We start from the raw sequence: 25,927 nt of genomic DNA, 5'->3' as shown, positions 1-25,927 counted from the left end.
CGCGTCTGCCGCAGCTGCTTCTTTTTCGTGGTGCAGAATCTCGAGCTCAGCGTCGAGTTTGGCTTTCTCCACCTTCATGGCTGCTTCTTTTCGACTGAAAAGCACCTTCGCTTTGGCCGCTTCTGCTGCCGCGCGTGCCTGCGCCGCCGCTACGGTAATCGTAGACGAGCTGGTTTGCTGGGATGACGAAGACCGCTCGGAACGGGTGAACCGAGAGCTCTGCGACGTTGTGTCCTGCGCGGTGTTGCGAACCGCACGGAACTTGTCTAGACCTCCCATGACGAGCTCCTCACGCTTGGCGTCAATTTCCCTTTGTTGGTCGCGTTGTAGTAAGCTTTCAGGACAGTTCGTGGTCACCAAGAAAGCCTCGTATTTGGCAGCTGCGTCTTTATATTCTGCGAAGCTCGCACGAAGCGTGTCCTCGGTGGTTTCAAACTCCCTTTGCTCCGCGCCCGATAGCTTTCGCAAGACGCGTTCAACATTTGACCAAGCTGCATCTAGTTCGGTGCAGTGTTCTTCCCGGTCGGCCTCGTACTGCTCTTTCGCCTTCAACGAGAGCTTGACTGCTCGCCGTGGTCTGGCCCCACTCGCAGCTCCCGCGCTGGCGCCCCGGCATGTTGATTCAACGTCGTCCATGCCAGCGGCGGGAAGGCTCGTATTTCATGCAGCGCCTGAGTCTCTCGTGGACGCGCGCCGTGCGCAGAAACGTGATATGAGCCCACCTTGCGTTTCGCGTGCCGTCGGGAGTTGGAGCGCTTGTAGCGTGCACCGTGCTTGGTGTAGGCGATTGTCGCGGCGAAGCAGAAAGATGCCTTGCAGTAACGACGTATCCTCAAGCACTGGAGCGTTGCTTAAACGTCCGTAAACTTCCGATGGCGTCCGAAAGCGTGGGTTGGCGTCCGGTGGCGACGAAACCTTGCCTTTTTACTATGCAGGCCTCACAGGCAGCCCTCGACTTACGCCAAGAACGCCTGCTTTCCTGATTGATGACGACAGTACTGAGGATTAAAACCGAAACTTTATGATAAACTGAATAAGAATACATATGGTGGTTAAAATCAACAGTCCATGCCGTAAAAAGGCAGTGGTGTGCGACCAGCTGCCACACCTTGGCTCATTGTCTCTGAAGTGGGCTGCCACACCCGGGTTCATAGTCGAAGCAGGGCGAGGGTTTGCCCCAGTGTTGTGTGCCAATGGGGGGAACACGCCAGATGGCGGCAGACAGCCGGAAGGTGGTTTCGGTTTCGTTTGTAGGATTCGGGTGCCCTTCGTAGCGATGGGCAGCACACCAACCATCTTCAACATGACTCTAGAAGTCCATCACGTCATTGCCCAGCCCACCACGCACCCCCTCAAACACTCATGTGTGATGAACATTCATCCCAGAAGGCCCACTCTTACGAGGTCCAAAATACGGACGTCGTGCTTACACAGTCGGCGACCCGCTGCATTTCCGCGGCCTCAACAATCTCTCGCGTGAGCTGATCAGCGCCTCGAACGATGGTGGTGCACGCATTGTACTTAAGCTCGCAGTTTTCGCACCCTTGGCAATAAATATGCAAATAGCCATCTTTGCCTTTCTGTACCCTGTCAATATGCTTGCGTATGCGAGTACTGAGGCACCGTCCCGTCTGCCCTACGCATGCCGTATTACAAGAAAGGGTCAACTTGAAGATTAGCCCTTCCGGGCAACGCAAGTACTGGTGCCGGTGTTTAACGAGGCATTTGTGTTTTCCTTTTCTCACGGGGAGCGTTTGGCTGCAAGGTCTACATTCACAGCAGTGTTCGGCGCCTGCTGGAGCCACACAAAGTAAGGTTCCAGCAAGGCCCCGCGCGCCCCCGGTGGAAGCAGCTAGTGCTGCACCACCACCTCCAAAGTGGGCTGCGCGGATGCCTGGTTCGGCAGTCTCCAAGGCTTCACCCCACACGGTGAGGTCAAACAGTTCGACACACATGCGTTCTGCACGAACCTCCAGCGTCTCTGAAGAGACGATAGACACAACTGAAGGAGGATCTGCGCCCACTACGTCGGATGGGTGGCGGAACTCCCTAGACAACACAAAGAGAAACAAGCAGCGAATCACAGGACCGAAAACCTAGTTTTCAGTCCATCACAAAACCAACATGACATTCATTGTCCACTGGAATTGCAGAGGACTTTTAAATAATTTAAATGACATCAAAGACATCTTCGCCACACTCTCCTGTGGCCGTTTGTGTTCAAGAAACAAACTTATGTCCTAAACACAAGAATATACTGAAAGGTTTCCAGGTCCTTCGCTGCAACCGAGAGCAAGTGAGTGGGCTCTCGGGCGGAGTGGCAATAATTGTCCAAAATGGTGTAGCAACTCGAGAAGACAAACTTAAAGCTAGGCTAGAAGCAGTGGCTGTCACGCTGCTTACATTTAAAACAATAACAGTGTGCTGTGTGTACACTGAACCACACCTCACAGTGACACTGCAAGATTTTGAAAACTTGGTAAACCAACTACCGGAGCCGTTTTTAATAATAGTTGGCGATTTTAATGCCCACTCTCTTTGGGGGAGCGAAAAAACTGACGCAGATTGTATTCTATCCAGTAATGTCTGTCTTTTAAACACCGGCAAACCTACATACTGCTCTCCAAGCTCAGGGAAAATAAGTTGCATAGATTTATCCGTTAGCGATTTTAAGTGGGATGTCATTGACAAACCATATGGGAGCGATCATCTACCTGTAATCATTAGCGTAACATCATCACCAACCATTATCCCGACGAAACCACGCAGGTGGAAACTTCAGTTTGCCGACTGGGGTGTTTTTACTTCCGAAGCTAATTTAGACCAAGTTTTTTCGGGCACTCTGAGCATCGATGAATTGCATGAAAGGTTTAGATCTTGCATTCTTAAGGCTGCACGCTTAGCTATTCCACAGTCCTCGGGAATGGTGAGACAAAACAAAGTATGGTGGACACAAGAGTGTAAGGAAGCCAAAAAGCAGCAAAATAAAGCATGGGGAGTCTCGCAAAGGTATCCAACGCAAGAAAATTTATTAGAGTTTAAAAGAAAAAGATCTAAAGCCCGATACATTCGGCGGAGTGCCGAGAAAGATTCATGGAAAAACTACGTCTCGTCCATAAACAGCTGGGTCACACCAAAAAAATGTGGGAGCAAGTTCGGAAACTCAATGACACGTACTCCCCGTTTACAGTTCCTCTTCTAACAGCACCTGGTGTACCAAGTAACCTAGAAGAGCAGGCGGATATACTGGGTGAACATTTCTCCAGCATTGCCAGTTCTGTGCATTACACAGAAGCATTTTTAAAATACAAACACACTGCAGAGAAACAAAAACTCCCAACACACGATGGCATAAACGAACCTTATAATAGTTTAATAACGCCCCAAGAATTGAAGAGAGCTCTGAATTACTAAAAAAGGAAATCCGCTATCTGGACTCATAAAAAACTTAACTGTTCAGGATGTCTTGCTTGCATCGCGCCTCTGGCCACGTCTTATATCAGCGTTTCTACCATTTAATCAATGCACGCGTACGTGTATCAATCCTGTGTTTTGTGTGCAATGTTCGATGCACTTCTTTTTTTGCGTGCTCTTTTTCGTGCTTCCTCCGTTTCTATCGTGTTTCTTCTCTCCTTCTTTTCTGGGTATATTTCGCAACCCGCGCAATACACCAACCAGTTGTTAGTCAGCGCCTTGTGTTCCTTGTCCCGTCTTTTCGCGCTGTTTCAAATTTCAGTATTTCAGGAAGAGAGCTCTATCGGACGGTAAGCAGACTGCACCCGCCCCAGATGATATACATAATGTAATGCTTGCACATCTTTCGGGTTCTTCTGTAGAAGCACTTCTGAAGTTTTTTAATAAAGTTTGGGTATCGGGAAGGATGCGGGTAGCCTGGAAAAAAGCATTCATTGTAGCCTTACTAAAACCCGGAAAGCCGCCAACCTCCCCAAGTAATTATAGACCAATATCCCTTACAAGCTGTCTAGGCAAAATGTTTGAGCTTGTCGTGAATACCAGGTTACGTTTTGTCCTACAATCAAATGAACTTCTAGACATTCACCAGTGCGGTTTTAATAAAGCATGCTCAACAACTGACCATCTTGTTCGCCTCAAAAAAACCGTACGAGAAGCATTCATACACAAACAACACTACTGTCTTGCTGTCTTTTTTGATCTGGAGAAGTCTTATGACACTACATGGAGGTTTGGAATAATGCTGGATTTAGTGGAGTTAGGCATCCGTGGAAGAATGCTGAATTGCCTAAATGACTTCATGGCAAACTGTTCATTTCAAGTACGCCTGGGCTCAACCCTCTCGAGAACCTTCGTACAGGAGAGCGGGTCCCTCAGGGCTGTATTCTAAGCACAACACTGTTTGTTGTAAAAATGAACTCCATATGCAAAATAATTCCAAAGCCGATTATTTACTCTGTCTGTGTTGTTGATCGTCAAATAGCTTGCACATTTTCCAATGTAGCAACATGCGTGAGACAAGTAAAGTTGACCATAAATAAACTGACAACATGGCAGACAGAAATGGTTTCCAGTTTTTAGCACACAAAACAGTGGCTAGTCTCTTCTCTCTCAAACGAGGCTTACAGACCAATCCGAGCCAACACCTCAAAGAAATCGACTTACGCATACAAAACGAACACAAATTTCTAGGCATAATGTTCGACAAAAAAAACTCACTTTCCTGCCCCACATCAATATGCTTAAAAAGAAAGCTTCGTGAGCTTTAAATGTACTTAAGGTCCTGTAACGCAAACAGTGGGGTTCCGACAGGGCCTGCCTTTTTCAAATTTACCGCTCTGTTGTACGCCCCTGCTTACACTATGGTAGCATTGTGTATGGCTCCGCGAGACAGTCCTACTTGAAACGATTGGACCCAGTTCACAATTTAGGTTTACGTCTCTCGTCGGGGGCGTATAGAACAACACCCATAAACAGCCTCTACGTCGAAACAAATGAACCACCACTCAGACATAGAAGAACAATGTTGTCATGCTCATACATAATACTAAAGATCCGTTCACTGCCGACACATCTGTCCTATGCCATAGTTACAAAATGCCCGTCTAGGACACTGTTTAAAAATAAACTCCAAGTTATCAGACCATTGCTTCTTCGGTTTAAAGAAAGATGCCAAGAGCTCAGTATACTGGACACATTAACTCCAAGTTATCAGACCATTGCTTCTTCGGTTTAAAGAAAGATGCCAAGAGCTCAGTATACTGGACACATTACCTCGAATTGCCCATAAACAGAACCAACTATCCCCTTGGTATAGTTTTCCTTCAACGTGTGACTTCACACTAACACGCCTTGAAAAAAACAGACGCCGCGAGAACATATTTTCCAGGAATTTTTAGCGCTAAACGAAAAATACAAAGACTACATCTCATTTTACACAGACGGTTGCAAAACACCATGCTAACCATGCTAGCAAGGGAAATGGGAAAAGGTGATCAGGCTACCCCAGTGCGCTTCGGTTTACACAGCGGAATATTATGTCATTGCTGTGGCAGTAGAAAGGATAATGAAGAATAAAATTAAACACAGTATTGTATATGCAGACTCTCTCCGCACACTCACAGCAGTACATTATACAAATGCAGCTCAACCTCTAATAGGAGACATAATAGACAATTTAGTAACAGTCACAACACAAGGACAGGAAATAAAGTTGTGCTGGGTCCGTAGCCATGTTGGAATCAAGGCAAATGAGAGAGCCGATGCGTGGTCCGCACAGGCACGTAACGGAACAATATAGAAAGTACCGATTCCTCACAGCGACTGCATGAAATTGACACGAGCAAACTGAGAGAAACTTCGCAGTCCTCATGGGATAAGGAACCGACAACAATCTCCACGTAGTTAAACCCACGATAGCAGAGTGGGAATCAAGCAGATATGAAGAACGCCTCAAAGAAGTGATTTTATGTCGTCTCCGTTTTGGACACACACATCTTACACATAGCTTTCTTCTTATGAAACAAGACAAACCGAGATGTGAAGATTGTAACAAAGACCTTACAATATATCACATCTTAATCTCATGTGCAAAATTTGAGGCCTTGAGGAAAAAACATTTTAAGCTGTTCTACAGCGAGCAAATTCCATTTCACCCCAGCCTACTCCTAGGAGAGGATGCTGTTGTCAAAATTTCCTCTGTCTTTAGTTTTTTAAAAGAAGCTACACTTCTAAACAAGCTATAACAAAATGGAGCAATTGGTTATTATCCACAAAAAATACCAAACTTTTATTTGGCGTATGATGGCATTAGTTGCCATAAAACACAACACAACACAACATACACCAGCGGGATGTAAGCGGGAGCTTGACTGTCGCTGTGGCCGATTCGATTTGCATCAATGGAACGAAGGCGGTGACAGATCCACTATAATCAGGTGACCCAAAAGGACAAGAAAGTAGTGCTCATCCCGAATATGCATTGCATATCCCACAACCTTAACATGACTAGTGGCAGCGCTGGCGGGAAAGTTGTCATGTCGCCCCGTGATACTCTATCTTGACTTTTCAGCCAAACGTGCCCCGTCAGAAAAGGAAAACCCGAACGCCTCGTTAAACGACGGAACCAGTACTTGCGTTGCGCGGAAGGAGCGGTCCACAAGATGCCCCTGTCTTTCAAATAGGCATACGTAGGGCAGACGGGGCGGTGCCTCAATGCTCGCTTGCGAGCATTTTTAACAGGGCATAGAAATGCAAAGATTGTTATTTGGCTATTCATTGCCAAGGGTGCGACAACTGCGAGCCTCTGTACGATGCATGCACCGCCATTTTTGGAGACGCTGATCAGCTCACGCGAGAGATTGTTGAGGCCACGGAAATGCACCAGGTCGCCGACTGTGTAAGCACGACGTCCGTATGTTTGACCTCGAAAGAGCGGGCCTTCTTGGATGAATATTCATCACACATGCGTGTTGGACGGGGTGTGTGGTGGGCTGCGCAATGACGTGATGGACTTCATGTGAACGTGTTCTTCTTTCTATTTATTTCTTCTGTGGTTATTAAAATTCAGTTGTAAGTAGCGCCGGTCCTTGTCTCCTTCGTCCTTCGTCTTGTTTGCTGCCCTTCATGATGTTATAATACATTACCAACTAGCTCGTACCCATACGTTCTTAACTGATAGCTTCGGTCTTACTGAGTGTGTTATTCAACGAATTTGATATCAGTTACCTTTCAAACTTTTATCCTCAAATTCGCCTATATCGCTCGGTAATGTGTTTTTCCAGGTAAAGGAAATGGTTCTTTCTATTCACTAAGGTACATTATGAAACAATTATGATCGTTTTTTTCTTGCGGCTGCCGGGAGCGTCGATACAGTGACGCATACTTTTGAAATCAGGCCTTTGTTCATGTTTCATCTGTCACAATCCTGCACCCAAATATGGAGCCACACCCGGCGGACTCAGGAGCATTAAAAAAACTCAATTTTCCTGTCGTTCTGGGACAGGATCTGCAGATTTCTTTGCTTGACTGCACGGAGCCGAGTGCAAAGCGGTGTAAGTAGGGAAGAAGGTTGTACGGAACGGCGTTCCAAGAAACGGCGTTCCTGGAACTCGTTCCTTTTTGGAGGAATGCAGGAACGCCGCCGTTCCATTAAGGGTCGGTGGAACTGTAACGATAACTGGTTAGGTTTATGAAGGAACGGCAGGAACGGCTTTTCTTCTGCAAAGCGTTACATCGCTATAGGATTCGGCTGTTTTTTATGCTAAGGCTCGAGTACAAAGCCCACAAGCCGCCACTGTGTTTCTCTTTATATAAACTGGCCAACAAAGCCCACAAGTCGCCACTGTGTTTCTCCTTCTATAAACTGGCCAATTTGTCTGACCAACAGCGGAACGTGCTTCCTCGAAGGTCAAGGGTAGAAGAATAACCACGCAGCTAGCCGCAGATTGTGCTAGCTCATGCCGCTTTAGCTTACGCGGCGGAGTTCGACGGGTGAATAGCGCAGCCACGAGAATGCTTTTTACCTTTCAATTGTTCCCTGCTGGGGAAAGGTTGTCTAACCTGGTATTCTGAGTCCTTCCTCCACTCGAGCTTCCAGTGGATGAGATCCTTTAAATTGATCTCCCCCATGCATAAGCATTGCGGAATCCTTTCCTCAGCCGAGTGGAGGGAGCAAATGGAGTGGAGGTGGGAATCAGAATGTGGCCCTTAGTCCGAGTGGCGCCGCATTTCCCTTGTAAACCATCGTATGCGTATTTATTCAGGCAGGAGTAATTACCGCATTAGTGAGCGTAAAGCGCGGGTGCGTTGTTGTCGGGGGAGTTGCGCTCCCTGTGAAGTCATTCGAAGGATCACCGGCTGTGGGCGCGTCGCAGTATTTCGGGATGTTGTACTGCACCAAGGTACAGAGTACGCGCAGTTCGTCACGGCGCGGTCTATCGCCTATCTGGCGGGAATGGGTCGACGGGAGTGCCAGGTCCTTTTGTATTGCACGCGTGGTGTGGACAAAGGACAGGAATTTCGTCATTGTTGGGCCTAATTGCGTCGCCCGGCGACGCAATTAGGCCAAATTTACTTTGCAAATTTACTTTGGTTGGTCGGATTCAACCTGGGTTATACATGTGCTTTGATGAATAACTTTGATGAAGGTGCGATGACGTTCCCGCACAGCAAACATCACGCAATTGTTCGTGAACAAATCTTTGGGTTTTGTTTACCTGGCCAATCAGCGGCCCAGTGTGTGTTAGTTTCTAGGTTCTCAATGCGTGTAATAAAACCGAAGTGTTTGGTTTTCTTGGACAGTCAGAGCGAGAGCTAGACAGGAATTGAGTCGGGTCAGTTGACCGAGCGAGCGTGAACCAGGAGTCCCTCGTGAGTTTGATATGTTTAGCTGAGATAATTTCATCATTTCTCTGTTTTTTATGTAAACTTTGTATATCAGGGGCACAGTTAGACATGTTTGGAGTTTGTCCGGTGCTCCCTCGAAAAATTCGTGTAAGAGCGTTTTTTTGGAATTATTTTCATCTCCAGATAATCTGCTGCCGGCGGTGTTCATATTCGTATAATACAAGTACTTTGATGTGAGTTTTGATTTTCTCACTTAATTTCGCCTCAGGGTGATCCAAAACTATATTTTAATTTATAATAAATGCAATGTAACGTAATGTAACGACACGTTTCAATGTTCGAAGTGGCACTGGAACACGTTCCTTTCGCAATAAAAGAACTTGTACCGGGAGCTCATTTCAAAATTGGGACGGAACAAGGACACGTTCCTATTTTAGAGGAACGTGTACAACACTGAGTCAAGAATAGTGAAAAATAATTTGTGCGCAGAGCCGCTACGTGCAAACCACGACTAAAAGGTTCCGCCGAAGGGACTATATTTGGCTTCGCCTCGAGTTCACGCTGCCCAGGTTTTCTTGACAGTGGTCTTCGCGCAGGTGAGCCGGGCGGCCAAGCTGTGCTACCAGAAGGGCATCCCGATGATAGCGTTCGGCAGCGGCTCGGGCCTCGAGGGTGGCGTGCTGGCCCCGCAGGGCGGCGTGTGCGTCGACGTCTCCCAGATGGACAAGATGGTCGAGCTGCACACGAGCGACTTCGACGTGGTCGTCGAGCCTGGGCTCACGTGGCGCAACCTCAACGCCCAGATCAGGGACACGGGCCTCTGGTTCCCCGTCGACCCGGGCGCCGACGCCTCGCTCGGTGGCATGTGCGCCACCAGCGCGTCCGGCACCAACGCCGTGCGCTACGGAACCATGCGCGAGAACGTCCTCAACCTCGAGGTACTCACTTCCGTGGCAATAGAAGTCAGTGTATCCGCCACCAAGCAGCGCAAAGGACTACGGTTCTGCGAGAGGCAGTTCAGTGATACCTCTTGATCAGTCGTCATCGAAAAACGAATTACATGTTCGTACGCTCAAAAATGAGACTTCCGTTATCAAGGCGCCTATGCCTTCGTTAGCATTCCGTGCACCTGGAAGAACCAACAAGCGGACGTAAAAGATGTCGCGCCAGCGTTGTGCGGAGTAACGCCTGGTAACGCCACTTACGGCTCGATCCTCTCGCTGTAGCGTCGCCCCCGACCACAGATGTTCATTGCTTGAAACCATTCTAGCTCGTCTGCTGCTATCCAAAGTATCGTCGTGCGGTAGGAGATTCGCAAACACAGCGGCCCTGTTTAATTCTGTCGCTGAAAACTCGCGAGTTCTTTTTCGCCAGGTGACGCCACTTTTCGAGAGAGAGGAGCACTGGTAGCTGTAAGCGGGCCGCCAGTCGGGTGACGAACAATGCTTATTGCGGTTGCAATGAAGTAGATATAGAAAAGAACGCTGACGTAAAGGGGTCACGTGTTTTTAACAAAAGGGCTGGTTCCGTCAGAGTGACTTAGCCTTGCTACATCTCCCCTTTCTTAGGGAATCAAATAATTACAATTGTATTTCAGGTTGAGGGTAGCAGCAGGTTCTCCGGCGTGCCCTTGTGCTTCTGCGTAGCTTTTGAGCGGCGCTGGGCGTCGTCTAGTTTCTCGGACCCAGCAGGACTCCCTTCGCGATGTGGTGGAGGTGCGTCTCACAGATGCTCGCGATTGCGTCGAATTTCCTCAGCCCCTTCCGTCTTCTCCACCAAGGATCGCGGCGTGACTGCTGGCCTCATAAAGACCGCAGGTGTCTGTCTTTTCGTGGGTATCGTATGCAGTCACTCGTTGCCCAAGTGACAGATGTGTCAGGTTCCTGGAGCCGCGGTTTTAGTAGATTATCTGGCGTTGGCGGATCTCCTGGAGGCGGTTATGGACAGCTCGTTTAGGCACGACCTCCGGCACCAGGTGGCTAGCGGGTACGGGCAGCAGGGTCCTCGTCTACCCCAGTCCTCAGTCTCTGCTCTGGCGACTTCAAAACAGCATCTAGAGGTGTATTACGCCATTCAACCAGAGCTTTATCGGAAAGTCTGTCATTATAAAAGAGCACTTCTTTAGTAGTTTTTTTGCTTCTTGCACTACCCTCCCCGTCATTCCATTTGAGCGTGGATGATATGGGCTTGACGTTACAAGGGTAATACCCAGTCCATTTAAAATTCTTTGAATTCTGTAATGTCGAATGGCGGGCCGTTATCGCTACACAGTTTAAGCGGTAATCCATGAACTGAAAAAATTTCGGCTCACCAAGACCTAAGCAAGTCCGCAGTAGTATGGCGAAATTCCTTTATTTCAAAAAAGAAGGGATACAAGTCAACTATAATAGCAAACTGTTGGCCCCTGTAAAAGAATAGGTCCATTCCTACAGCCTCCAGGACAAGTTTGGAACCTCATGGCCCAAAGCGGCATCTTTGTGTTTCGTGGCTGATACTTTCGGCATATTTCGCCGTTTCGGTAAAATTGTTCCATGTCGCTCGCCATGCAAGGCCAGAACATGACGCCTCGCGCCCGCGCCTTCATTTTATCGGCTCCGGGATGTGCGATGTGCAGAAGAGCCAGAATTTGTTTTCATGGAGCGTGTTTGCTGCGAAACAGAATACCTTCTTGTGCGTGCGTCTCCTCCCAATGAGACCAGCAGGTGCGGATGGCTTCTGCAACCTCGTGTCAGGCCAACTGGTCACCGCATATTCCCGCAGCTTGGCGAGAACAGGGTAGTTGTTTGTTTCTGCGACAATGTTTTTTAGACGTTGTTCCGAGGCAGAAAAATTCTGGCACATTGACCTGTAACTGCTCAGTTTCCTCGCTCGTGCTCACTCTGCTCGGAAAACGTGGCAAAGCATCCGCAAGAAACAGTTCTCGGCCACCAGTTTGATCGGGTAGCGCTGCAGAGTCAGCCTCATGGGCTGCAAGCGGAGGGGGCGCTGATGCAGCGGCTGGTTAAGTACCGGTACCCAGGGCCCGTGGTCAGTCTCTACAATCACTTCTGCGTGCGCAAACACGTAGTCGTGAAACTTAGTTCAACCATACACTATCGACAGCCTTTCTTTCTCGCGTTTCTTTGCGCCTAGCTTTGTTGCGCATCTGTGAGCCACCGGGACGAAAAGGCGAGAGGGCGGCCGTCTTGCATTAAAACTGCGCCGACTCCTAATTGGCTTGCCTCGACCGAGAGAGTGAAAGGCTGCGCAGAACTCTTTTGTTGCGCCTCCGTCCAAACCCGTGCAATATCCTTACGCAATAGCGTTCGGAGCGGTGCGGTTACAGCAGACATATTGGGAATGAGCGGTGCACGACATTCATTATAACGAGAACTACTTGCAGTTCTTTCTTGTTGTTCACCCTATCCGAGTGCAGGCGTTTTTAAAATCGGCAAAACACGGCCCAATTTCCAATCAATTGGCAAGGAGGCTGATTTGATGGAACATTGAAATATCATGGCTAGAAACTTAGCCAGAGCTTCGGCATAGCTCCGCAAAAACGCATTTGGTCTGCAATCTGGACCAGGTGAAGATTTGACTTTGAGTCGCAGAAGCAAATTGAGGGCACCATCCAGGGTAATTAAATTAACGTCTGGAGATGGAAACCAAATTCCAGTGGTTTGGGGGCAGGAAGAAAAAGTAAAAAACACTATGGCTAAATTCATTCAATTGTTGTGCTATAGTGTCCGGGTTCACTATCACGCGGTCGTTCAGTGAAATTTGATTAATACAGGGTTTACGCTCTCTAACAAAGTCCCAGAACTTCTGAGGATTTTCATCGATAACGTTGGGCAAGGTAGTGTTAAAATGAAAGCCTTTGGCGTGCTTAGAGGGGCCCTATACGATCTCTTGGTGTACGATCTCTTGGGCATGGTGTATCGCATGCACTTGACGCTCGACACCGCCTCGGTGACCCGTATCATCACGATGTTGAACAGCAGCGATGAGGTCACCGAGCCTTGAGGCGTGCCCACGCTGCCAACGTTTCGCTCGGGTAACTTGATCTCCTCCGCGTGCAACGCGATCTGGCGGTCCGATAGAAAGTCTCGGATGTAGTCGTAGCTTCTCTTTCCCGTGTTGAGCCGCGCCGCCTGCGCCAGGATAGCCCAGTGTTTCAACCGGTCGAAGGCGCTCTGAAGGTCGAGGCCCAGGATTACGGTCCTTCGTCTCGTTCTCGACGATCTCCTTCTTCAGCTGCAACGTCGCGTCTTCAGTACTCAAGCCCCTCCGGAACCCGATCATCGAGTCACCGCTGCAGAGAATTGCCTCCCGCCGTCTCGGCATAACGCTTTCCCCCTCTCATTTTCGCCATACTTTCCTTGTTTGCTTTCCTGCTCCTATCTTGTTTTGTGCTTGGTGCCCGCTTCGCTCACTCGGTTACGAGGGACGACGGTGCTGTTGTATAAGAGCGGGCGCCTAAGTACTGCGCACTACAAAGTGCGTTTTGTAAGGAGATAACTGTGACCTGTGCTGCCACGGGGGTGGCCAAATTTTTACAATCTGCGCTCGTAACCCAAAGCGTTTGATTATAGCGTAGATGGTACGAGGGCCCAACACAAGCAACGAACAGCCTAACAGAATTCTTGGCTTCTTGATATCGACGGTCCTTTGGATACTCGCCAAAGTTTTTGCGTCCGGTCCTCGCTAAAGAAAAAGAGGGGTTTGCATTGAATGGGTCTGATTCCCTACCCCTAACAGGATCAGTAAGCAATTCGGCATCGTTTGAGATGCGTTCAGCGGGAAAGCTATGCCGGAAAGCTATACCACTAGAAGCGCAGTGTTCTGGCTAACATCTCACGTACTCAATACAATAGCCAAGCGTGTTCTTCTCCTTTGCCTCGATGGAAAAAACACGGGTGAAGAAAGAGGCAGGCAACAACATCTTAACTCGCAGCTCCTAGTTTAAAGGAAAAGTACACACGAGTGTATAGTGTCCAAAATATCACTAAGTGTTCATTCTCGTCGAAAATGACGCAGAACTTACTTGTTTCGTCCATGGGCTTTTGATGGTGTTTCTCAATTTGCAAAAAAGCAGTTTCAAGGCGCCATTTCCGGCGAGAGTAAACATTTCTGGATACACTTCAGACGCTTCATATTTGTGTGGTTTTCCAATGAACTATAAGTTGGCGCCGTGTTTTCTGCCTCTTTCTTTGTCCGTGTTTTCCATCAAGACTAATGATTACCAACTCGGCCCTCCTTCGTCCCGGCCCGCAGGTGGTCCTTCCCGACGGCACGGTGATCCACACGGCCGGCAAGGGCCGCCGCACGCGCAAGACCTCTGCCGGCTACAACATCACCAACCTGTTCGTCGGCTCCGAAGGAACGCTGGGCATCTTCACGCAGGCCACGCTCAGGCTGCACTCCGTGCCTCAGGTGAGTCCTCGATGTGCGGCGCCCGCTTGGTTAACAGAAGCAGCCAGGGACGGGGAAAACAACGCGCTGCGTGAAAGGCTCTCGGCTCTTAGGCGTCGCTCATAAATATCGAGGCAGCACCTCTCGGATATCACCGGCTCCCTGTATCTCCTAGAACGCCATGTAGCGGGTGTGGAGAGGGCCTGTAATCGACATGCTCATTCAATATGAGGCAATAGACACAACACGGCGCAAACGTTCCAGAACTTTTCAGGCAAAATATCCTACAACGGCCATCATACTGTTTAGGAGACGGTCCCATGGTTTCTCCTAAGCGGACTAAGTGACATCCAGTTCTCACCCCTCATTTCTTTTCGAACACAATCACAGCCCGGCCATCCACACCAGCCATCTTCATTGTCTTTACTCGATTTTGCTGTTACTTTTCTTACCTATTTTAGTGTATACTTCACGAGTAAAACAACCAAGCTACTTGGTAAAATATCGTCCTTAGCCCGGGTTTCGCTGCGCTTCGTCCTTCGCTAGAGTTTCGCCAACACAAGAACAAATTTAGGAAAGCCACTATATATTTTCTGCTTTCCTATATTTTTCGACGTTCAAACATGGCACTCCAAAAACTTCCAGTTGAGTTTTATAAACTTCTCAAAGCGTATTGTAACATAATTGTCACCTTTTTTTAACCACTTCCGGTGTAAGTTGCGCAAAACAGCTAGTTGCAGCGATACCTGTCTTCACGTTTTCACAGAATTTTTTACCTTATTTTAGAGAAGGCTCTTCCCAAATTGGGGTTAGTCGTGTTCTCGGTCAGCTTAGCTAGACCTAAAGCAACCTGTACTTTGTCCCCAGGGAGCCTTTAAATCCTCTCACACTGTGAGAGCGATAATTTTATATTTTCCTACTTCTCACAGCCTTAATGCTTTCCCTTCGTCTCCTTGGTACTGATGCAGTTTTCAGAGACGCGCACAAGTCGGGTCCATCACGTATACCGCGACGCCACCAGCCTGCAACTCCGCGCACTCGCCACACATAATTCCAGTGCAATCCACGACGTGAAGCAGTGCATTCGTCCGCAATTTCAAAAGAGAGAACACGTGTCTGAGAGCGGCATCGTGCGTCCGGTCGACACCATCCCACTACTACAGCCTTCACTATTATCGAGAGGTCAGCCAAGGTTCGCAAACGAAGTTCTTTTAAATTATCTTGCAGACGTCTAATTTTTAAAACCCATGTCGTATAGGGCGTGACCTCAGACATAAGTGTTCAGGGAGGTCCCTATGATTCCTTTGTGCGCACAGGGAGCCCCGCTCGCACAGCACGCTCTGAGGCTCCAGGCGCCGTCACGTCTGGACTACAGTCCGCTTCATCCACCATCACGCGCACCTTTACGTTTCAAAAAAAAGCTTCCTTGGTGGGACCGATGGCATCTTGTCGAAACACAACGGCATTTCCCCACAGACCGGTTCGTCGACCCAACGTTCGGGTAGCATCTCTGGGCACATGCCGCGTAAGACAACATACGCGTCGATCATAAAGAAGGAGCGCAATAGTATACCTTTATTTCATAAACCACGTATGGGTATGAATTTCGACCGTGGATGCGTTTGCTTAGTGCGCAGAAATCGTCGTCTGGTTTCGTTCTTGGTTTGCAAGCTGGGTCTTTGGAGGATTGACGACGCACCTTCCTTGGAGGCTTTTGGCAAAGCTTCTGACGCAGTTACAGGTTTCCCGTTTCTCTCAGCTTCTTTTAGGAAGGGGTAGTAAAGCTTTTAGTATAACGGCCCTCTGCACCCATTTACCGTCAAATCTAGATATAACGCGGGTCCGCCGAAATTTGTTATTTTGGAGTATCGTCGTAATGAAAGACTGGCGGATATAAAGCAGTGCTCAAACCTGGGAATGAAAATGACCTACGTTAGCAATATACGCGTGTGCAGAAGGGCAAGTTCTCAAATAAAAATGTTGCACTCACTTCACGGCAGCTTTATTTGAAGAAATCTGTTATTTTCTTCTGGCGCGTACAGTATGCACTACAATGCCTCTACATATTCCATTTTGCACAACACCTCAACGGGTACGTCACTGCACCGAGCAATTAAAGTGCGGAATTTGCTCATGTGCACCAAAACATTAATGTTCGACACAATCTCATCTTCCTGTGTGTTTGGGGAACCACAGTAGCCTTCCTTCGCACCGTGATCGTCACCGAAGACGATGACTGCCCTCTCTTCTTTGCTTTGTCGCCAGCGGCATTCATCTTTGGGTTTCGCACGAACTTCGCAGCAAGATCACCCACAACTAAGAAATACGTTCCCGCACACGTGATTACCGTGAAGAACGACCGACCGGCCACCGACACCCAACACAGCGTGAGAGTAGTAGAAGCAAAAGGTGGCACAAGCGGCCCGGGTGTGAGGGAGAGGGCACTTAAGGGTGCAGGGGAAGGTAGAATACTTCAGACATTAACACGTTCACATAAAAGGGTCGTTCATGTTCAAGTTCACTCAGCACTGGCAGGTTTCACATGGCTTCTCGTAGAGTAGCTTCAGCAAGCATGAGGGAAGTCTGTTCAGATCATGATTATACAAGTTTGTGTAGACCGTTGGCTAAGGCGTATTCGGTGCTCTGTTCAATAAATGAAGGCTCTGTTACTCCCTGCAGGTGTGCTGCATCTGACGTGGGGGTGGAGGGGCATCGCTTAGGAGTCGCGCACGACCATCGCTGAAATAAAAAAGCATTTCCAAAGTAAATGGAACAAGTTCGGCGTGCAACGGGTACAATGGGGGCTACATTGCGGGACGGAACTACCGGCTGCTGTCCATTTATGCACGATGTGACGGTTCAGGGGCGGCTTGGCAAAGATTTTGTTAGCCATGATTTCGCCCGGGCGTGTGAAGGCTTTCAGCAGACTAAGAATGCTGACTGGAGTGCCATCCTTCAGGCGTTGGCCACTTTGAATTAATCTTCCGGTCTGTCTGAAGGGGGAGCGTCGGTGGGCTGCTGGTATCTGTGGGAGCTGCTTGAAGCTTCTCCCTGGCAGCGGCATGTTCCGAGCGGTTACCTTGCGCTCCGATGGTATGCCCAGGTGTCCAGACAACGCAGAGGGGTAAACTTTCCGCTTCGAGATCTCTGATCATGCGGATGATGTTCGTGTCCGTGTGATTCGGTGAGAACGCACGATTCAATTCTAGAAGGGCTGCGTGGGAATCGGTTAGGACGCGGAACTGTCGGTGCATGATGGAGTCAGAATGATCGCGGATGGTTTGGATAACCCCTAGTATGCCGAAAAGTTTGGCCTCTTCAGCTAGTCCATAGGTGTTAGCGGTGTGTCGCGATCCATTAAAAAAACGGCAGATCCAGGGAGGTCCGTGCTATGGCAACTTCAGTTCCGTTGAGAGCAGCATCTGTGAAGATGTCTACTTCATCTGGTTTATCAGCCACAATGGTTCGGACATACTGTTCGAGGGCCGCTCTTTGACGTCGGAAGATTGGACGGCGGCGGGCGATACTAATCGAAGGGCGCTCCCATGGGGGCTGTTGCGACCGAGTGGGGGCACCCGGTCCGAGCTCCGTAGCCTCCGGCATACGTGTGGTAGCGGGGTTAAGCGAGCGGCCAGCCGCTGTTGCAGCCGTGAAGAAGTTCAGAAGCCGTAGGCTAACGTAATAGCGAGAGGTGAGCCGAAGCCAAAGAACAATGCCCCGACGGGCGAGGTTACAATACAGGACTCCAGCAGAGTGACAGCATGGATTCGCTGCTCTAACAGGAATGATTACAGCGCTTGGGCAGCTCTATTTATACCTAAAAGCGGTAATGGTCAAAACGCCAACAACCGTCAACACGCCACGAACGTCACAGACACACACAACGCTCTTTCCAGAGTTCGTGACAGTCGGTAGCCTCGGCGCACGTTGAGTCCGAGAGAGGGGAGAGAGGAGTACTCCGGTGCGATCGCGGGGCCTCTGTGTCCTTGAAGAGCGTTGAGACGAGCCTCGCCGGCAGCCGCCGAAGTTTTGAAATGCGCTGAAAGCGTAGCGTCTGACCCGGGCTTGTCGAGACGTGAAAGAATGATTCACCGACATGGCGGCGCCTGACGGCTGAAAGGCGCACGCAGTGGCTTCGCCGCACAGCCGAGGAGTGATGCGGGAAAGTACGGCGGCGCGGGCCGATTCGTAACAGGGCCTGGTGGCTGAAAGATTGCAGAATCAAACCTGCTATTCATGTTGTCCCATGAGCATACAATCTTGCCTTGGGGGGATTCTTCCAAATGATGTCGAAATCGCAATTTGGTCTTTTCAATGAAGGCTTCAAGAGGACGAAGTGGTACAGCTTGTAGAAGGATATCGGCGGGAGTGAATTTGGGGAGGCAACTGATTGTTCGAAGGAGGAGTCTATTAATTGTGTGGAGGGGCTTTAGGTGAAATGGACGCAAGTCCTACAAAGGGAAGCCATGTGCGAAGCGTCCATGTTCAGTCGCGCGGCCGAGAATAGTACTCACTTGCTGGCGTGCTCCTCCACACTTGTTAGAGAGACGGGTGACGGGCTCAGCGCGTTACGCCAGGTCGTATTCAAACCGGGAATCCATTGGCGGGGGCTGTTACAAGTGCTAACCGGAAGGCCAAGGAGGCGAATGATGCCGTTACGCGAGTTGAGCGGGGTATCTGCTATGTGTAATGAAATAGCTTGGCCCTGATTCGTGCGGTTTCTGCCATCAACACTAAGAAGTTTGGTTTTATGAGGGGACAATTCAAATTGTAACAGAGAGAGAGCGTTCGACGCTGACTACAGCAGCCTGTAGCTCCGTCGGCGTATGGTTCTTAGAGTGGCAATCCTTGGTCTCAGTCCATACCGCAATATCATTGGCCTAGAAACCAAATCTGGCGGCGGTGTCTTGTTCAAGCGTGTGCGCTACATGGTTCATGGCCAAACTGAACAGGAACGGTCGTAGGATGGAGTCTTGCGGAACGCCTCGGTCGAGTTAGAAGGGGGTCGCTTAATATTTCTTGGGGTCGCTTGGTTGAGACGGATGGGTCGGTTGCTGGAGGAAACTTCTTATCCAGTTTCGGTCTTTCTGACTTGGGAAAGCAAGCAAGCAACAGTTCCTGCAATATACCTGCTTGATTAATATTTTCGAGTGCCTTATGCATCTGCAGTGCAAGGACGCAATCAGGCACAGCCGTTCCAGCGGTCCTATTAATGACGCGGCGAAGAAGCCACAGGTAGTCGTGGGTGCTGAGATGAGGCGGGAACCCGGTCAGGGCTGGATGAAAACAACCGGAGTGCTCGAGGGGACGTGCTAGCCTGTTGTTGATCGCGCGTTCGTTGAGTTTACATATGACAGGAGTCAAAGCTATGGGGCGTAGATTTTGCGGATTGGTGGGGTCTTTGCCGGGCTTAGAGATGGGGTGAATGGTAGTCAACCTAAGTCGGGGACTATTCCCGAGTTCCATTGTTCATTGATTAGGATAAGGAGTGCGTCCAAACCTTGAGGAGGGAGATTCCGCAAATCTTGCCGTTTAATGCAGTCGTGACCCGGCGCCAATTTTGGGCGGCCCTGTGAGACAGATGTCTGCAGTTTACCCATGGTGAAAAGAAGGTCGAGCTGCGGAACAGGGTTAGCAATGTCGATCACAGGGAGGCGAGGAAGAACTATTGGGTCATCCACAGTGTGGGGAAAGAAGGCGCGGGTGGGTGTGGATTCCACTTGAGAATAATTTTGTTTAAGACACATATCCTCAATGATGGGGAGTCGTGTTTTTTCGCGGCCATTTCTGCTTCGGAAAACGCTCCAGAGACGAGGAAGTCCTGGCTCTCGTCCGAGTTTTTGACATAAATCGTGCCAATTTTCCTGTTGAAGAGTCAGCTGGTATTGAGGGATGACGTTATAGTGATGCTTCAACTGCATGAAGGGACACGACGCTTACCATGCGCCCGATAGCGTTGCGTGAGACATTCAACCTTCTTGAGCAGGTGGAGCATGTGCGCATCAGCACGTTCAATCCCTACGGTACTGGTAACAGTTTCTGATGACATGGTTCGGGTCGCCATAAGAGACGTGAAAAAATCTTCGAATGTATTACTAGGGTCTGCAGGAAAACTTTGTCTGATGGTTTCCCAGTTAATATGTTGCACAGTGTGGCAACTACGAAGCTTCTTCCTATTAGTATAAACAACGTAGTGGCGACACCGCGGCCCCCAGGCCCATGTGGGTTGGACCCACCCATGCCCCAGCGGTGCGTGGCTTAGCCGTGTCCAAAGAAAAGGGAATCCTGCTTGCTGAGTTGATGCTTAGGTTGTTTTTGGACCTTTTACGGCCCCTCAGATGAAACAACAGGCAAATTCGCCCCTGCTTCTTGCACATGGCACCCCAGGACTGACCCGCCCTGGGAAATCAGCTCGTCGCCTTTTCCTTACCTTCCTCTATTTCCTTTCTCATTTTTGTCATCTTTCCATCCCTTTCCTGTCACCTATTCTTTTCCTGAACTTGTTCCTTTCCACTTCAGGCGGCAAGCGTTACCCTGTAGTTATAATCAGCCTTGATTAGACATCAGGGGGTTATAGTAGCGCTGTATGGTTAACGTGTCTCACTCACGTTCCTTTGTTGGGCTCCGTGGTGGGCGACCAGCACCGCTTCCGAACTTTTCACTTCTCATGAAGAAGAAGAAAAATCTTGACCCTGATCGCCGTCCTAAACGAGGGCGCACCGAAGGTAATGCCTCGCAAAGCTCGAACAGCAATCGTTCACCCACTGAGACGACCTTCCCGAAAGTTCTGGTGATGCAATTTGACGACCCTCAAACTTCCTTGAGGAAAGTTCCGCCGTTTGCCGTAGCCAGAGAGCTGAGCAATTTACTTGGACCGAGTGTTAAAAAGCTGTCGACCCGGGATATCGTTGTGGAGGTCCAAGCAAAATTTCATCAATGAAAGAACTAGCAACATACAACGTTCACGTAACTGCCCACCGCAACTTAAATACAAGGTTGAGGGTAGCGTCGGATGAAGACTTGATTGATGTGTCTGAAGATGAGATTCTGGAGGGGGGTAAAGAATAACAGACAAATGTTATTGTAGTGCGAAGAATAAAGATCCGCAGGAAAGATGAGGAAATTGCCACGAAACATTTGGTTCTAACCTTCAACTCCACCACATACCCCACAACGTACACCTAGGCTACCTGAACCTACGCGTGAGACCGTATGTACCAAACCCCAGGTGCTGCTTCCGCTGCCAGAGGTACGGGCACACACAGCAGTCATGCCGTGGAAAACCGACTTGTGCACTGTGTGCTATCACCGAACATGGAAATGATCCCTGTTATGTAGAAGATGTCAAATGTGGGAATTGCAGTGGTGAACACCCTGTGTACTCCAGGAAGTGCCCACGATTCAGAGAGGAGAAAGAGCTGCTAGCCATCAAGGTAAAAGATAATGTATCCTTCCAGGAGGCCAAACGACGCCTGCTGGCCTTCGCTCAGAAAGGGTCTTTTGCTGAGGTAGCCCGTGAGGGGGTGGGGCTGCCTCAATTTCTGGCACTGGCACAGTCCACTCAGGGGAACGGCACAGAGCCACAGCCCCCTGAACGAGCCAAGCCGGCAGCCAAGCTCCCGGCCACTAAAGAAAGGGGTGTGGCTTCCAAGCCACCGAAAGACTGTGCAGGCTCCGCCCCTGCCACACCATTGACCTCCTCTCCTCTTGTTACGGTCGGCGCACCTCAGAGGCAGGCGCCCTCAGGAAGTGGCACTGCTGCAGGTACTGCTCCTGGGCGGCAGCGACCTAGTGACCCCCCTGACCCTCGACAGAAGCCAAATGGCCGGGGAAAACCACCTGGTCCCCCTTCTGGTATTCACGGAACTGAAGGCAGTGCAAGAGAGGTAGTGGAGGAGATGGAGGTGTGCCCTAGTGCCTCTGGGAGCATGTCTTCGTCCACACCTACTTGACCCCAAAAGCGAAAACTCCAGAAGACATCTGTATGGTGCAAATAGTCCAATGGAACTACCGTGGGTTATTGCACAATATAGATGATATTCATGCAATTATACACAAATACAAATATTAACCTAAAATAATAGCCTTGCAGGATACAAATCTAACGAAAAGACATGACAACATCTTTCGCAACTTTCACCTCCTTCAAAATGACAAAGGCTGCACCCGTGCCTCAGGCGGTGTGGCTTTGGCTGTGGCACCAGGCACAATTCTGAAGTCGATACAACTTAACACTGCGCTGGAGGCTGTTGCAGCACAAGTCTATATTAGCAAGCTTGTCGCTGTTGTTTCACTGTACTTGCCATTATCAGATCATGTGTCCTTACAGTAACTGAATGACCTCGTTGAACAACTTCCAGCTCCAATAATTATTATGGGGGACTTCAATGCTCATCACTACTTGTGGGGAGGTGAAAGAATAGACAGCCGGGGAAAACTCATTGAACAGTGGGTTACTACCAACCGCTGAGTTGTTTTCAATAACAGAGATAAGACGCATTTTTCTGCAGGCAATTGACGTTTTTCTGCTCTAGACCTTTGTGTTGGGTCGCCGGACCTCCGGATGGATTATGAGTGGAGTGCTGTGAATGATCCATATGGAAGTTATCACTTTCCTGCCTTACTGCGCGACGTGCAAACCCTTCATTCCCTCAAGAGCTGTTCACCCAGATTGAAGCTCGAGAGGGCACATTGGGAAAGATTTAAAGAGTTAGTTTGCTTTGATCATTTTGACAGCATCATGTCCACTGATGAGGCAAATACCTACATCTGTGCGGAAAGCAGCCCGTGCTGCCGCCCGGAAAATCAGAAAAGTAGCTAAAGCAATTCATGGCAAACCTTTGTAAGTACAATAAATACTGCCACTCCCACAAAATAAGTCTGGGACCATTTGCGGAAAATTAAAGGCAACTACAGACGGTTCAGCATGCCCCTTTTCTCTACAGACGGTTCGTGCAACTTACTGAAAACTCAAGCAGATGTTTTAGGTGCCCACTTTGCAGAAGTCTCTAGTGATAAAATTATACCAAAGCATTCCTGGCATATAAAAATAATGCTGAAAAGTTCAAGATCAAAAATAATAGCAATAATACACAGGAATATAATAGAGAATTCCCTTTGTATGAACTGAAACTAGCATTAGCTCACTGCAAGGCTACCTCCGTCGGCCCCGACAATATTCACTATGCCTTTCTGATTTTGGAGTTCAACAAAATCTGGAAAACAGGTAGGCTGCCTAGAGCATGGAAAAATGGTATAGTAATACCATTACTGAAAGACGGAAAGCCCCCAAAGTGTCCATCAAGCTACCGACCCATAACTTTGACCAGCTGTTTGTGCAAGACCTTTGAGAAGATGTTGAATTTTAGGTTAGTTTTTATTCTTGAAAGTTCTGGTTATCTAGATAGGTTTCAATGCGGGTTTCGGCAGTTTCGGTCTACGACTGACCACCTGGTGAGACTTGAAACAACGATACAAGATGCTTTTGTTGATAATCAGTTCTGCCTTGCCATGCGAGAAGCTTTTGGTATGGCAAAGGCTTATGATACAACCTGGAGTTTAAAATTCTCAAGGATTTAGGAGCAATGGAAATCAGCGTGCGAATGTTTTCATAGATCGAAGATTTTTTCCAGGAACGAACCTTCAATGTAAAACTTGGCAATACACTATCCCGTACATTCAGTTAGGAAAATGGAGTTCCTCAGGGCAGCGTACCCTCAGGAGAGCGTACCCTTTTTGCCATCAAGATAAATTCTTTGGCAAAGGTTATTCTCCGGCCAATCATGTACTCCCTATATGTGGACGACTTGCAGATCGCTTTTTGCTCTGTAACCTCTCGATCTGAGAAAGGCAGGTCCAAACTATGGTAAATCGGTTACAACGATGGGCGGATGAAAATGGCTTTCTTTTTTCACCCGAAAAATGTGCATGTGTGTGCTTTACCCGAAAACGAGGTATGCATCCCAACCCTGATATAAAAATTAAAGATACACCCGTTCCAGTACACAACGAGCACAGATTCTAAGGTGTCACATTTGACTTGAAATTTACTTTTGGAGCTCATATAAAGAAACTCAAAATGTCTTGCACGAAAACATTGAACATACTGAAAATTTTCTCGCACAAGTCATGGGGTGCAGACCGAACATGTATGCTAAGAATGTATGCTTCAGGGGTTCGGTCTCACCTGGGCTATGACTGTATTGTGTATGGGTCAGCCCGCCAGTATGTTCTCACCTCACTCGACCCAGTACACAACCTGGGCTTCAGACTTGCCACAGGTGCATATCGCACCTCCTGTGGTGATGTACTGCGCCGGAACGTGGTTGTGTGGGGTTAACCAGGCGAAGAAGGACAGGTATGTGACTCTACAGAGGAAGAGGAAAAAAACGACGTGCGCTCGGTTTTTCTGGTGGCTCGAATCACGTCACGGCGGGTTTGCTGCGTGGTGTGCTGGGTTCCTGAATTCGGACTGCCAGAGCTTCACTGTTCCCGAGCTGCGCCAAGCACCCAAGGCCTGACGTGGCGTTTGTGCGACCCGGCAAGGGCACCAGGGTGCACGTCGTCTAGCGACCCCCGCGCAACGTCCACGGGCCAGCGAACACTATCTCAGTATCACGTGACTGTGTACGCTTTCAACGTCTCCGGCTGCCGTTTCCCTTGTGTGTTCTCTTTGTGCGCGGTCGCGTTTTCTTCCTGCTAATCAGAATATATCTCCTCGGTGTTGCCGCACCTGTTGTTTTCGCTCCGTGTGAAGGTCTAGTGCGAGCTGCTAGCGGGGCCCTCCTTCACAAAACTTGGCGAGCCTGCCAGGATTCCCGTTAACACACTGACCTGTGGAACGCTACTTCGTCCAGAAAACCTCGCGTAATGGATCTCGAGAAATTAACCGCGCTCGGGGTACAGTACGGATTATCCGGGCCTGAGCTGCGAGCTTGGGTCTGAAAAGAACGCGCCGGGCAGCGCGAAGCACGAGCTGCGGAAAGAGGCGCGTCGGGAGGACGATGAGACGGAAGGCCGAGGACGAAAGGCAGAGGGCCGCGGATGAGCGGAAGAAAGAGCTTCTTCTGTTAGAGATCCGACTCCGGGAGACTCCACCAAATGAGACGTCCCAAAAAAAATCTTCACCAGGAGAATGGCGGCGGAGCGACTGGATCGTCAGCCCCCGCTGCAACTGTTAACCCACAAAAACTTCTCCCCGTCTTCGATGAGCGGCGGGACAACTTGCACGCGTATTTACAATGCTTTGAGCGCGTTGCGGCCGCCCAGGAATGGCCGCAGGAGAAGTGGGCCAAAGCCATTAATATGTGTCTGTCCGGGGAGGCCCTGACTATGATAGGCCGCATGACGGCTGAAGAAGCACTGGATTATCAGGCGGTGAAAAAACCCTGTTGCAGCGCTTCCGGTTTACCTCCCAGGGCTACCAAGACAATTTTAGGGGAGCTAGAACCATGGACGGCAGACCGGGCGACAGCTCGCTGCCCGACTTTCAGGGTACTTCGACCACTGGATCGAGATGGCGGGAGTACCGAAGACGTTCGAGGGACTCAGGGACCATGTAGTCTCTTAGCAGTTCCTTCGGTGCTGCCACTCCAAGCTTGTGGTCTTCTCGAAAGAACGGGACTGCAAGACGCTGAGCGCTTTGGCTGACCATGCCGATCGATTCTTGGAGGCGCGAAGCATCCATAATCTTGGGAAGATTCCTGGTGACGAGGCA

General features: G+C 49.3%; 1 protein-coding gene across 2 annotated transcripts in view; it reads left to right on the top strand.

The window, feature by feature from the left end:
* Nucleotides 1-25,927, top strand: part of LOC144176015 (putative D-lactate dehydrogenase, mitochondrial) — a 149,952-nt gene that overhangs the window by 70,471 nt on the left and 53,554 nt on the right. For both annotated transcript variants that reach the window (XM_077705118.1, XM_077705119.1), the window contains exons 3-4: nucleotides 9,417-9,758; nucleotides 14,074-14,232. In XM_077705118.1, coding sequence (XP_077561244.1) covers nucleotides 9,417-9,758; nucleotides 14,074-14,232 — 501 coding nt within the window. The remainder of the gene's footprint in view (nucleotides 1-9,416; nucleotides 9,759-14,073; nucleotides 14,233-25,927) is intronic.

This window comes from Haemaphysalis longicornis, unplaced genomic scaffold (genome assembly GCF_048455015.1).
Source record: "Haemaphysalis longicornis isolate Haplotype H1 unplaced genomic scaffold, Haemaphysalis longicornis Haplotype H1 scaffold_3, whole genome shotgun sequence".
In the NCBI taxonomy this organism is placed as follows: Eukaryota; Metazoa; Arthropoda; class Arachnida; order Ixodida; family Ixodidae; genus Haemaphysalis; species Haemaphysalis longicornis.
Note: the sequence above shows the minus strand (reverse complement) of the source record. Positions and strands in the feature narration are given on the sequence as shown.